Source organism: Takifugu flavidus, chromosome 5, assembly GCF_003711565.1.
Source record: "Takifugu flavidus isolate HTHZ2018 chromosome 5, ASM371156v2, whole genome shotgun sequence".
Classification (NCBI taxonomy): domain Eukaryota; kingdom Metazoa; phylum Chordata; class Actinopteri; order Tetraodontiformes; family Tetraodontidae; genus Takifugu; species Takifugu flavidus.
In genome coordinates, this window is record NC_079524.1 from 13,433,182 (window position 1) to 13,447,684 (window position 14,503).

A 14,503-nucleotide genomic window follows, 5' to 3' on the forward strand; every position below is an offset into this window, starting at 1 on the left:
AGAACATCTTCCTGTACTTTATGACCACAGAGACTGAAACACACAGCTGCATTTGCCTCTTTCACAATAAAACTTCCTATTTTTGCATCATTGGGTAAATCTTTTGAGTGAATCTGATGATCAATCATAAAATATTAGTTGTTTTTTAATCTTCTCAGGTTTGAGATAAACAAGTAGAACGTTCTGGTGGCATCCCTCAGATCTGTGATCAGGGCCCTCTTCTGGAACTGACCCACCTGATCGACCAGGCTCCGTTGTGTTGTGGACTTTTGTCCAGATGGACCTTAGTTAAGGACTCAGACGCCACAACGTGGTGGACAGTCCAAGTGCAACTGTAAAAACAATTTTATACACAAGCGAAAGGAGACAAATGCAAAGTTTCATGGCATCCTGTCTTGCCAGCTCTGAAGTGTGTGATTACAGGAGCTAGTGTCTTAATGACAGATGACATCACATCACTTGAACCATCTGTCTCCGCTCTGGGAACATGAATAAATGATGAATCTCCATTTTCGTACATTAGAAAAGGCTCTTTCTGGCACACAGACATGTACAAGCTCATTAAATAGAAATGTTGGTTTGAAAGTCTCATCACATTTCATATCTGGCAGCTGGACCATGCTAATGCTACATGTATCATGTATGTCTCTGCCGATCATTTTTGAAATTTCAAACAGGAAGTAGATCACGGCTGATGGCATGCCCCTCCTATCAGACAAGGCCCTGGCCTCAGCTTTTTGATGCCCTCAGCACTCCTTTGAAAATCTGTTTAGTGGAAGAATCAGATTTGAAGAAATGCCACAATAGAGAAGTCCTGGCTGACATGTTTCTGTCCATTAGTTCAAATTTATTTGTAAAGATGTAGGACTCAAACTTCCTGTCACATTAAAAACAAATTTGGTTGAACTCCAATCTTGTTGACATGTGCACAGATATGAAAGAAATAAAGAGATGATTGACAACTTGCTGTGGTCATGTGACCTGGCTGCAGCAGGACATGAAGACAGGAGCCTGAAAGAATGAGCCTGTTTATTAGCCCTCCTCCTCAGCCAGCGACAGTCTCTGGCTCGGGTTCAAACAACTCTGATCAATAAAATCTAATAGAAAATCTGCAGATTACAATTTAGAAAAACAACAGAATCCATGAAAGCGGAAAGATCGCATCCCTCTTCAGGACCAGGGCTCAGGACCTGGAAGATCTAAACCTGCAGTGGTACAGACGACCTACTGGTTCCAGGGTCACGCAAAACCGGCAGCCCATTGTGCTCCAGTGGTCTGATTACAGTCAAACCTACATGGTCACATCCAGACAGTAAAGCAGGAGACTGTTAGCCTAGCAGTCATGAGAACACATCACACTGAAACTGGTTAAACAATTTAAACAGAACAAAGTACACTTTAAACAGGGAGCACCTGCCAGAGTGGAACTTTACACAAACCATATCAAAGCAACAAAAATGAACTGGATCAAAGATTTAAATAGACCCCTGAAAAGGAGAAGGTGTCATTATCATTATTATTATCATCATCATCACATTCACAGAAAGCAAAACCACCATAATTCAACTGGGTGACAGATCAGCACCAGGCAAACCTCTCTGTGGTCCAACACACGCTAGCAGCAAATACACAGAAACACAGCTGGCCTCCGTGGCTAAAGGTTGACCTGCAAGTCTGACAGAGCTGCTGACCTGTGGTTGCAAAAAAAAAAAAATAGATAAATTTGAAACAGCCACCGACTCCACCAACAAATCAGTCCGATCAGCTTAATGTGTCACAGGATGCAACCAACACTGCTAAGATCCAGTCACATAGAAGGCTTTTTAATGACAGATGTCATCTGTATTTAAAAAAATAAAATTGGTAAATTATGCTTAAGTATTCACCTTTACATTAGCCAACTGTTTCGCTAACTCTGGCACCACACTGGGATGTTTGCTATTCTGCTAATCACATTCTGGAGATGTTATATGCAAGTCTGTCACACATGTTCAATAGCAACAAATGATGAATAGCAAATATATTAATGCAGAGTGCCAAAACGTTCAATCCAGCTACTTAGCTGCAGAAGCCTGCAAACACTCAACAGACACAGCTCAGTCAAAGCAAATGTTTGCTGTGCATGGCTAACCAGACCTATAACTTGTTACTACAAATAATAACACTACATTTCTCCTTCCAAAATTTAGCTAACAGGAAGACAGCGTTAACAGAAAAATCATGACATTCCTTGAGCTAACACAAAGTTGAGGTAACACATCTTTTGCTAAAAGACATTATTCAGCAACGTGAACACGTTGCAAATATTTGCTTGTTTAGCCAAACGCATCATTAAAAGAAACAACTTCATTGTTTGACTACTAACAAGTAAAAAACAAAAAGTTTAGTCATTTACAACAATCATAAAAGTTTCTCCTCTGAAAAATTCCCCTTTCTGAAGTGAAGTTCGCGTTGGGGAAAATGTGTTGTTGCTATGTATTGGACCACAGAGAGATCTGGCCTTCCACTGCGATATTAGTCATTTATTCATCATCATATCATCAAAACTGAAGAATCACCAGAAACACATCTGACCAAAAAGATTGTGTCATTGCACCCAGACGGCAACATAACAGGTAAAATTAAAAACAGACCCAGTCAGCAAAATTTAGTACAAAAACAGTTTCGTATCCAACGGTAAAACATCTGATGCCTTAAAATATTTCTCTAGCAAAATAAAGAACTGAGTCACCACAAACGATCGCTTTAAAATATGATCAGAAACAACAACAATAATAATAATAATAATAATAACAGATTTTCTCGGACTGCTAAGCCTTTATATAATTTTCTTATTAGAAAATAAACTAGACAAAATAGAGATTAGATGAATTTTTGTTTTGTTCAAAGCCACACTGATACATCTTATTTTTCAAGTTTGATAAAAAAAAGAAAGAAAGAGAACGAAAGAAGAGGTCTGTGAGACCAGGAGCTCCGGAAACTGCCACAGAAAATATCAACGTTGTCTGTAAGGTTAAAAAAAGTTCGTGATTTTCAGTTAATTCTTAGATTTTCTCTACAAATGAAGGAGGAAGCGGCAGAGTGTTGCTAGGAAACCCCGGCTCAGTTGCTGTCGACAACCATCTGAGGCCTTCAGCAGTGATGGGGGCAGAGCCTCTAGTGATCCTAAAGACACACAAATTCCAGTTTACTGAGATGTCCCAGTAGGACAAGCAACAGCAACAGTTTCCTCTCTTACCTGGATCTGGGCAGGGTTCCACAGGTATGGCTGCTGTCTGTAGTACTCGGCTAATGCTGCGGTGTAGTCTGGCACCGAGTTCTGCTGGGACGACTGACCTGTAAGGCACAAGGTCAAAGGTCAACACAAACCTTTGAGTTCTTATGCTAAATTGGAAGAATTAAATATTCTTTCATCAATAGGCTCTGAAAAAGACATTTTAGTAAAGCACGGTTGTCTCTGACAGATCTTCTAAAGCACCATCAGGCTGGATGGGGACATCAGAGATGTCCAGCTCTCTGCAGATATGTTTGATAGGTCTCGGATCAGGGTTCTGGCTGGTCCACTCGAGGCTATTCACAAAGTCTTGTTGGAAAGTGAACTTTCAGCCCAGTCTAAGGTCCTGGGTGCTCTGGATCATGTTATCACTGTTCCTCCACCCTGAGCAGCTTGGAGGTGTGGAGGACAGCAGCAGCTACACATCCAACCACAAGACATTTCTGCTGACCACAGTCTCCATAACTGCTTTTGTTGTTCTGGGAACCATTTGAGTGTAACACAGGAAGCTAATAGAAGCACGGGTGCAAAGTTAATGCTGGTTGCAGAAATCTGAACTTTTGTTCCCTCCCAGAGTCCACTCCTGCTCCTGTGACTGGCTGATGCCTGCCCGATGGTCACACCGACACAGGCTGGATACACAGACACGGGCTGATACTCAGACGGCTTCTCCTCACTTCCCATTTCCTAGTTTGCACCTTTCACATTAACACCCTGCTGTGAACATTTACACATGCTGTCTGTTCCTCTTCCCTCCTCATCAGTCCATCAGCAGAACAGTGACCATGTCAGCCTGGTCCTGCTCAAGGTTTCTTCCTTTTAAAGGGGAGTTTTTCCTGCCACTGTTGGTTGTTGGGGATCAGACTCTAGAGACAGACTATCACAGACGCTGTGCAACTAACACCCTCACAGATACACACAGACAAGGGACAGACACAGAGAAACACTCAGACAGGAAGACAGTCAGACAAACACAGTCAGACAGGGAGACAGATCAACAGATGTGTCATACTCTGTTTCTTGTAGTAGTCCTCCCAGGCTTTATTGTAGTCCGTCATTAAGTTCTGAGGTTGGTTCTGCTGACCTTGAACACAGACAAGTAAAGCTACAGGTGACATGACTTAGACAGCTGTGTCCTTCCAGGTAGGCCACGCCCACTACTGCAGTGGAAGTCACACTTGTGAAAACACTGGTTCAATCAGCACCACAGGAAATGGACATTACCACAGCACAATTATGTGAGAAGACTTAGCAGCATGCTAGCAGGCAGAGGTTAAAGCTAACACTTCCAGGTCATGAAGTCAAGCTAACAGTGTGAAGCTCCAGTTACTCTGATCTGATTGGACAACTGAACACTTGCCTGGTTTCTTATAGTACTGGTCCCATGTTTTAGAGTGGTCCAAATGTCCCACCTGAGCCCTACCTGCACCTGCACACGACCACAGACACAAATATACACACACATACACACGAACAGAGACAGACACAAATACACACACAAATATATACATGCAAACATACGCATATGCACACACACATACACATATATATATATACACACATATATATATATACACAAATACACACACACACACAACTTTACAGTTTGACTTGCATAGGAGCTGAAACTTTACGGGGACAGTTTGTGCTTCCTGCCTGTTAGCGTGACTTCGTGAGGAAGAGGAGCTGAGGAAGCAGCTTTAATTGACCTAAATTCCTCTCTAACTTGCTTTGATGTATTTTAATATGCAGTCTGTTGTGTACTGTCGCTTTAATTTTCCTCTACACTGTTCTGTTGCCAGGGTAACTAAACCAGTGATGCAAAATACTGATTTATCTGACTAGAACAGCTGTGTACTTAGTACTGGTCTGATGACCCCAGGATGAAAACAACGTGTGTATTTAACAAGCTGACACTTTCCAGCACCCTTGGTGGCGCTATAACATGGACCATGAAGGAGGTACAAAGAAGACTGATGAGTGGCTGCAAGGCACCACTGGTTTGACTGGTTTTCACTGGTGGAAACATGTTGTTGATATGAGGGCTCAAAAAGACCTCTGGTTTTAATTAGGCTAAATTTCATCACCTAAAAATGTATCAAAATGACAACAAACAGAATCAGCCTGTGCCTGTACATGATACACAGTGAGGTCCAGCATACATATGTTTTAAATGCAAAGTGAGGACATTTTTGTGACAACGCCAGAGGTGTTTTTGAGAGTTCAGACTGGGTCTGAAGGTTCAGGTTAAACCAGGGTGAAGGTCCAGCTCAGGGGTTCAGTTCAGATGCAAGGATGCTGGGGGTGTGCAAGGGTGTGTGTGTTTACCAGGGTCTTGTTGTCCAGGGTTCTGCCAGCTGGTCTGGAAGGTGTTTCCCCAAACTCCAGTCAGGAAGGGCTGGCCACTGCCACAGCTACACACACACACACACAAACATTAGAGCCACACCCCTCTTTCATTTCTCACGTACGTCTGTAGGAGTGTGTGTTTCTCACTTTTGATGTGAAGTGGGGCCCTGTGTGAATGGACTGAACCCGAACCCCCCATTGCTCATGATGCCTGAGCCCTGCCGGAGACAAAATCACACCTGTTCAGCACTTCTACTTATTTTGTGGTGATTAAGGAGAGAAAAAGAGTGATTAGCTGTATTGTTCATCAATCTGTATTGGACTTTTTAGATGTGTTTCATGTAAAGATAGGTTTGAGCTTCCTGTTGCTATGGACCCTCGCTGAGCGCCGCTCCGTTGGAGCAGCTGATGTGGCTGTTCTGGAGCTACACACTCAGGCACCGGGGCAAGCTTCCTCAGTCACAGTCTGAACAGCTAGCACATCGACAAAAGCCTCTAAAACCCTTCCTTCTTGTCCACTTTTTGAACTTCAGTGAAACCAAACATCAATTGAACAACATGAAACTTCTTTAACTTGCTGGAGATAATTTGTGATGAGCGATGCCATCATAACAGCATTGTGGACTCTGATTGGATGCCTTTGTTGTACGTACTCCGATCTTGTCGTCGATAAGCTGGCGCGCCACGTCCATCTGCTGAGCTGACCCTCTGATGGTGAAGACCCGGGTGTTGTGGTCAGTGGAGGGCGGTGGGTTCCTCTGCAGCTCCACGTGAGCTCCAGACTGCTGGTTGATGCTTTTGATGGTTTCTCCACCTGCACACACAGCACAAGAGGAAAAAGCACCACCATCCCCGAGGAGGGAGTACCCACAATCCTCTGCAACACTGGGAGGGGAATTAAAACCCTACAGTCCAAATCAGGTGAGACAAGTTCACAAACCAGTTCAGAGTGGTCCCAACAAAACCAGTGAGCTGATGAGAAACTGATGGACAAACACATGCTTGACTGTAGACCTGAGCTGTTCACTCACACACAAATCCTCACTAACTCACTTACATGTACACACACACCCAGTCTCTCACACACTCAGACACACAGAACAGAACGTCAGTCACATGTCACAAAAATATTTGTTATTTGTATCATGATTTGATCCACATTGTGTAGATTGATTCTTCTATAATCTGATCTGACATCAGTTGTCATTATTTCTGACAATTGCAGTTGTCAAGAGTTGTTTTGTCCAGATTAAGTTCATGGACTCTTCTGTTACACTCAGAAAGGTTCCATCTTCATCAATAATTATTGATCTCCTACCTTTACCAATCACAAGGCCACATTTATCGGCGGAGATGGTGTAGGTCACTTCCTGTAGAGGACCAGGAGATCCCACTGTCCAATCACCACGTCCTCTGACCCTTCCACCTCGCAGGGCTGAGCTGAATCCGTCACGCTCCTGAACACACACAATTTGCACTGGATCAAAACCAGAACTGTCCAAAATTAATCTCATCGGAACATCTGATGACAAGCAACCAGCAGCTACAAACTCTAATCAGATGTAACAGTTGTGTGTTACCTGTGCAGTCTGGATGAGCTCATTGATCAGGTGTACTGCGTGTTGACAGCGGTCTGGCTGACCCATCACCATGGCAACACGTTCTGGACTGATTCCATCATCTGGAAGAAATACAGATGGCAACCGCGTTTAAAAGCAGTTTAATTTTCGCATACAGAAACTTTGAATCTTGAGTTAAACTGGTTTATCTGCCATCAAACAGACCAGCTTTGAACTGGATTCGGACTCCAGCATCATTCTGGATTTTCTTGATCATTTCTCCATTCCTACCAATCACAATACCAACAGCAAAACGTGGAACTGGAACCTGGAGCAGGATGCCACAGAGAAAGTTAAGCAGTGGACCGGGGTTAACTGTTAGCCAGTAAAGTTGTGTGATTAGAATCTTACATCTATATTGGATCCTCCCAACCGGGCACCAAAGTCTGTACGTCCTGACCTGAAGTCGCCATCTTTGTCCCGGATCACCTCCAACACCAACTCCCGGGCTGCCTGCAGGAAGAAGAGCAGGAGGAAAGGAGGAGTGACCTCTGACCTCTGCATGGTCACTTATCACAGATGAAAAGTTACACTGAGAGAAACATGATGAGGAACATGATCGATTCTGTGATGTTCAGGTCTGACGGCAGTTCAGGACTAAAACTAAGAAAATAACACTGAAGATGACTGGCTAACCCTCCTGGATCAGGAGCCTTAAACATACCCAGTATGTGTGTGTGCATTCTTGTACTTGTACCACACCACGTACCAAAATATACATTACATTCTACTAGCAAAGTGAGGACATTTTGGAGAAGTGAGGACATTTTAGATGGTTCTCAAAACTTCAAAGGACTGTTTAAAGGTTAGGACCTGGTTTTAAAGTTGAGGTTAGAACTGGGGTTAAGTCAGTGTCAGGGGTCAGTAGTGATGATTAAGGTGAGAGAGTGGGGCTGGGTAATGAATTACGCCTATGAACGTCCTCACAAAGATAGAAGTACAAGGATGAATGTGTTTAAGTGTTTGTGTACCTGGACTTTGTAGGGGTCTCCAGAGATGCGCAGAGGTTTGTCAGCTCCAGTCGGCATGGGACCATCCTGAATCATCATCATTTTTACTCCAGCTCTCTCCTGGAAGATGACACAGGTGTGACATCAGCATCAGGTGCTTCACCAAAGGGATATGACCCATCCTGTCAATCACCTGCAGCTGTTTGATGGTGTCTCCGCCTCTCCCGATCACCAACCCAACCTTACTGGCTGGAATCAGCATCTCCTGTACTGAGGCTCCACCTTCCCCATCACCATGAAAACCAGGACCATTTCTGCAGCGATCCACAATCTGCACCAGCAGTCGTTTGGCGTGCCTTTAAACACACAAACAAGCAAGAATGAGGTGAAGATCAGGTGAGGAGGAGGTCAACACGGATCACCAAAACTTACTCGATGCTCTCTGGAGTTCCAGTCAGGGAACATGGCCGCTCCATGAGACCGCCGCTGTCTGAGAACACAAACCAGAAGACTTTATTGTGGGAGCAGCGTCATACCAATCAGGGTCTTCAACCCAGTCCCACAGGCCCGCAATCTGCTGGGTTTACTGTCCCAATTTTTATATAAACCAGAAACCGGGAACGCTGGAAACAGGAAGTGCGGCCGAAGTTAAAGAGTAAGCCCTACTGGTCAAACAGTGGTACTACAATGATTGCATTGGTCATCTGCTTCCACTGGGCCAAAAGACTCTTTTTCTTTGGCTAACATGGTGAAAGAGATATCGAGAACTCAGCAAATACATAAATGGTTTGTGGCTACAGTAACCTACTGGTAGGGACTTTTTAACTACCCTTATTTAAATCCTGATGCTCCCTTCTTCAATTGATGTTTTAATCCGAGTTCTAGCGTATTATTCTCAACATAGTGAATGTGCATCAGAGCAACAAGATCATGTCTGGCTGCACATTCATTTGCGACCCATCCAATTAGCTTAACTGCAGGTTAGTTTAGTGGAGTTAGAAGCTTAATTCATAACATCTAATTCTCTGATGAATGAATATCAGTAATATGTCCAGCATAAAGTTAATATAGTCACTGTTCAGACTCCACTCAAGTTAGAAAGAGATTGACAGATTTGACATTCACAGCTCAATAACTCAATACAGGGGCATTCATGAAGACCTCATCTTAATCACTGCAACGTAAACTATCAACTACAACCTGATATTAATTCAGTAGAGTTCTTCCACAGATCAGCACCTCTAACAGACACACAACACTGTTTGATATTAGTCTTGTGTTCTTGGGATTTTTCTCAAATTATTATATTCTATATTACTGTATTTTATTACATTTATAATACATACTTTATAATTAACACTTTCTGCTGCCTCCTCTTGAGTCACTATTAGCAGCAGCTCGGCCAAAATCAGCAGTTAACAGGGTCACAAACTCGCAGCTTCGACCACAGAAACTGTCGCGTGAGTCCGGGAGAACCCAAGCGGTCTTCGGGCCCGCGTTCTAGAAACATTTTTCTCAGCCCCAGAAGTCAAGCGGTTTTTTGCTTCATTCACCACTGAGCAAGTTCCATAGGAATTAATGAAGGAAGGCTCCGCCCCAATGCAGGGTCATCTCTCTGATAGAGCCATGAGTGAAAGCAGGTGTCACCCTTGTGGGACGGACAACCTGGCTGATTATGGGCCTTGCAGGACCGGGTTGAAGACCACTGTAAATGATCTCACCTGCAGCTATCTGGATCTTGCATCCCGACTCCAGCTGGATCCTGTTGATCTGTTCTCCTCCTCGTCCAATAACTACAATGAGAACCCAAAGAACAGCCAATCACAACAGAACCTCACATTCAGGAATATTGACTGTGCTGCTTTTCTGCTTTTACAGGGACTGGGTGAGGAACATGGCTATTACACTCAAAAAGATCAGACCTTCCTGCATCAGAGTAGTTCACTCACAACAGTTCAAACATATAGACACTTGTAGAATCTGAGGAAGGCCAGTGGGTTTCGTGTCAGGATCCGAGCATTTAAGAGAACAAATGCATATCAATGTCTTACTCGACCTTCAGTTTTAAACACAGGAGCTTTCCGAGTCCTGGTCTGTTGCACAGGTACCACTGGAACCCTACAGGCCTCAACATAGCTCTGAGCAAAAACCGAAGGTCCACTTCTGACCCACATTTACTCAGACTCATGTAGGCCTCTTTCATGCATGTAATGCACACGTTGCACCCCCCCGACCCTGAAACCTCACTCTGGAGAAAGGATCTGAATCAAGTTAAGGCAGGAAAGGTCAGCCTGAAGGTTCTCCCTCAACCATGTTCTGGATCAGGTTTGGGTGAAATAAGAGATGGACTGAATCAGATCAAATCTGACCTGCAATCAGTTAATGTTAAGGACGAGAGACTCGAGGGTCAGAGGTCATACTTACTGAAGCCAACCATCCTGTCTGGCACCTTATAGTCCTCTGTGACTACCCTGCTGTATCACCCACACACACACACACACACAACACACACACACACACACACACACACAGACACACAGACACACACAGAAAATTCACAAACTGTGTGAGTCAAAATGATCAGGATTAAATTTATGACTGTAGGAGAGCAGATCCATAAACACTTATCTATGACTGCACCCTGTGTGTGTGTGTGTGTGTGTGTGTGTGTGTGTGTGTGTGTGTGTGTGTGTGAGACAGATCGATGGTGCTGCTGGTACCTTTGATGGCCGATGGCTGTGAGCTGGCTCCCTGCTGAGAGACAAAGCCAGATTAAATGGAAACATTAGTGTCTTCAAATAAAGTGAGCAGATGCAGAGAAGCTGGTTCTATCTGGTCTGAACGGAACCTTCCTATTGGTGGCTGCAGAACATTTTGGCCACAGACTGTTGGTGGAATCTGGAGGCAAAGCTTTTTTCATTCCCCTTATCCAAAGTCAGGTGGGTTTATGGTGTGTGACCAACTATGGTGCCTTCACTCATGGTGATGTGCTCCCATAATCTCAATGCAGCACATCGGGTGTAATACACCTGATGTTTCCCATAATCTCAACACAGCACATCAGGTGCGATACACCTTATGGCTCCAATAATCTCAACACAGCACATCATGCAATCATGTCTGATGTAACAAAAACAAAGAAACATGGCAAAAAAACAGACCACAGTCCACATGGAAGAGACCAGTTTAAAATAAAATTTAAAAAGTATACGGGAAATCCAAAACGCAGCTTTTTTTCCACGTGTTAGTGAACAAAAGAGAATATCCTTACCTCCATCTTCTCCTGGCCGTTTCTGACCCGGGTAGTACAGTGCCGGCTCCACACCTGCTGAGGACGTGTTCATGTGGGCCATGCTGTCTCCGCCCATCTTTCCAACCATCTGTAAAGAAAGACTGTACACCTGAAGACCAGAATCACCAAACCTCAGTCATCATCATATTGGCTTCTACAAATGGATTCTAGGACCCCTCAGGTCTGAACTGACCTCTAAAGGTGAGCTAAAACGAGCCAAAGAGCTAAAAGTGCAGATGTCTTCATTTCAGATGTTCTAAAGACGCGCAACACAATCAGAACACAAATAACTCAGTGATATGGTCTCTACCTAAACCCAATGACACGTTTGTTCACTTTGGCAGCTGAATCCCAACATCCACCAGCAGAAAAAAGCCGGTGGGGCTAACGCCGTATCTGCGGCGTGTACCATTAGTGTTCTAAATGGCTCAGTTGCCTCTCAAGTGTCCACTAAAATTCTAAACGTAGGGCAGCGGTCCAGCTGATAAGCCCCGCCCCTCCACACTAAAGAGACAAAAGCTCAGCTATTATTCTCTCATATTATTCTCAAATTGCCATTGTTCTCCTTAGCTTCCGCCACACATTAGCATGATGCTATGCTGACCACCAGGCTAGTGATTGGGCAGGTTTGCCTTTCTCAAACCGGCTACAGAAAGTTTACTGAAAGTTTGGGAGGCACGGTGATATTTGTTTAGGGCACAGCCTCCTGTCTGCATGTGGACGGGACACACTTTAGCAGTCTCAGGTCAGCGGTCCTGCAGTGGTAAGGAGCACAAAGTACAGCATAAATACTGCGAGTACACACACCGTACCTGGCTGGGGAATACGCAGCAGGCACGCCTCCCGCCTGCTGTATATGGCTGTGAGACGGTTGCGTAACTGCAGCCTAGTTTTAACCAACTTACAGTAAACAGTCTGGGGGGGGTCCCGTTTGTGCCCCTTTGGCCGCACTGGCGCTTTAAGCCAGGCTCCTCTCCCCACTGATCCTCGGCCTGTTCCAGACCACTAAACTCGCTCCGGTTCGGCCTGTGAGTCGGTCCCACAGCCCAACAGGTTGTCTTCCCCCCGCTGTGACACGTGTGGCCAAACTTCTAACCCCCTCCCGACCGGGTCCCAGCGCGCTTATCCTCTGGATGACAGCTCCACAAACTCCCCACAAACTAATTCCCGGAGCGTGTCATTCCGAACAAAGTGTCCGAACACGACCGTAAGTCCCGCTCCGGACTGCTTTCAGAGCTAGTTAGCAGGCTAACGTGTTCGTGCGCGTGCGTGTGTCTGTTGACGGAGCGCACAAGTTCTGGGCAGCAGTAGGACAACACGGGCAAATTCGAAGAAAAGTGCTTTGGCTTGGTCAAAAAGACCAGGATCGCCCGGCGCGCCGTGTGTACCGTTCCCCTGTGCAGTTGTTACCTGCCGGGCCCTGTGTAAAACGTCGGCCAGGCCGTCTGACTTAAGCCCCGGCTGGTTCATCGAGGCCTGTCCCTGCACCAGCTCCGCCATCATAGCGCCACTTGCTAGTCGTTAGCTGTTAGCCGGATTAGCTCTTGCTGCTAACTATGCTGACAATAGGTATAACGTCTCACTCTGATGGCACTTGGAGTAACCGAAATGCTCTTTCCTACAGACGTGTATCCGACTGCGTGTGTGAGTGTGAATTGAAAGGCACAAATGACTTCCTTATGAAATCACTGATGAACCTATATAAGCACATGCGGTATATTGAGAGACTTGTTTTAAACACAACATTATTGCAGCAGGCCGTACTTGTGAGGTATGGTAGGTAGGTACAATAGGTATATTTCAGTCTAGTAGCCATCGTGTACTAAAAAAAGTTTGGCTCGTGACCTGCTGAACCCACGTAAGCAGTGTGAAGCTCTTTGATCGTGTTTTGCACCACGCGTTTTTCATTTTAGTCGCTGACTTTGTCGCGCTACAGAAAGCATCTTCGCATTCATAAAAGATCTCTGTCGCCGCTCAGCTGTTGGCAACTCCGCAGCTCTCTTTCCGCTTCCGCGTTTAGTCACGTGTCTGTAGCAGTTCCACAGGTGGCGAGAAGAACATGGTGGGTCAAAGGTCACGATATTCTGTAGGAAGGTCTGCAATTCACAACACCCACCAATTGTTATTAACAATGAACAGCTCTGTATTAGACAAGAAGAAAAGTATGAACTATTTCCCTCACACTGATTGCAGAAATTGACTCTTATTTAGAAATGTTTAATTGTATTCATTTTGCTCTATGGTTTTTAGTCCTTCATACTGTGCTCCAGTCTCTTGATGCCATCTAAATTGTTTTTAGAACCCAAATTTGCCTGGCAATGGTTTGACACTTTTTGTGTAATGTCTAAGCAGGTCTCCTTTTTATTCTTATTTAAACACACAAAAACAATGGCACTGCACCCATAGGTGGTGCTAAATTTTCCCAGCTTCCTCAAAAACATTTGGGTCTGAGCTCCAGAATTTGTCAAATTAATATCTTATCTTCTATTCTAAAAATGTTGCCAGGAGAACCTCAACCTCTGTCCCAGAACTGTGCAGAAATGTAGTGACCATATTAGGGGAGGAAGAGTTTGATCTTTAAGACCCGAAATCAAATTTCAAATATTTTTTTCATATTTTGTGCAAACATAATTGCCTCCTGCAGTTTTGACTCAATGAATAATGCCATAGAGTGAGATGTCGCACAGGAACATTGTGATAACTATGATGACCTCATTGTGACCTGTGACGTCTGTGCCACACCCCTGGCAGCTGGTGCCAGATGGTTAACGGACAAGATCTCGTTGAGCTGAAATTCTGAAAATTAAAATTAGTTCAAATTATGACATCCAGCAGGAAATGTGGAAACTGATATCTGATGGTCATCACAGGTAAATACAGGTGCGTGAGGTGTTGATGCTGACAGGTCCAACTCACGATGGCATCACCACTCTGTCCAAATGGCTTTATTATGATAGTCAGAAGTTCAGGCATGAACATGTTGTGTTCAGCAGGTAAGACACAGACCCATATGGACAGT

General features: G+C 44.5%; 1 protein-coding gene and 1 long non-coding RNA gene across 10 annotated transcripts in view; one reads left to right on the forward strand and one right to left on the reverse strand.

Annotated features, from left to right (window-relative positions):
• Positions 1-1,012: 1,012 nt before the first annotated feature.
• Positions 1,013-13,052, reverse strand: LOC130525485 (far upstream element-binding protein 3-like). Of its 9 annotated transcripts, none has more exons than XM_057032307.1 (19): positions 12,895-13,052; positions 11,464-11,572; positions 10,913-10,943; positions 10,617-10,663; positions 9,914-9,985; positions 8,625-8,682; positions 8,386-8,548; positions 8,214-8,312; positions 7,594-7,695; positions 7,408-7,510; positions 7,204-7,304; positions 6,942-7,080; positions 6,277-6,437; positions 5,771-5,841; positions 5,603-5,688; positions 4,635-4,703; positions 4,287-4,358; positions 3,239-3,336; positions 1,013-3,165 (listed from the first exon to the last, which is right to left on the reverse strand). In XM_057032307.1, the coding sequence occupies exons 1-19, from the start codon at positions 12,985-12,987 to the stop codon at positions 3,157-3,159; spliced, it is 1,683 nt and encodes a 560-aa protein (XP_056888287.1). In that variant the 5' UTR covers positions 12,988-13,052; the 3' UTR covers positions 1,013-3,156. The 9 variants fall into 9 exon arrangements, with proteins under 9 accessions (XP_056888287.1, XP_056888286.1, XP_056888285.1 ...); XM_057032306.1 differs by having other exon boundaries at positions 10,617-10,666; XM_057032305.1 differs by having other exon boundaries at positions 10,913-10,946.
• The window catches only part of LOC130525487 (uncharacterized), a 6,782-nt gene continuing 4,759 nt past the window's right edge, over positions 12,481-14,503 (forward strand). Inside the window, exon 1 of the long non-coding RNA XR_008950503.1 lies at positions 12,481-12,691. This is a non-coding gene — a long non-coding RNA (uncharacterized LOC130525487). The remainder of the gene's footprint in view (positions 12,692-14,503) is intronic.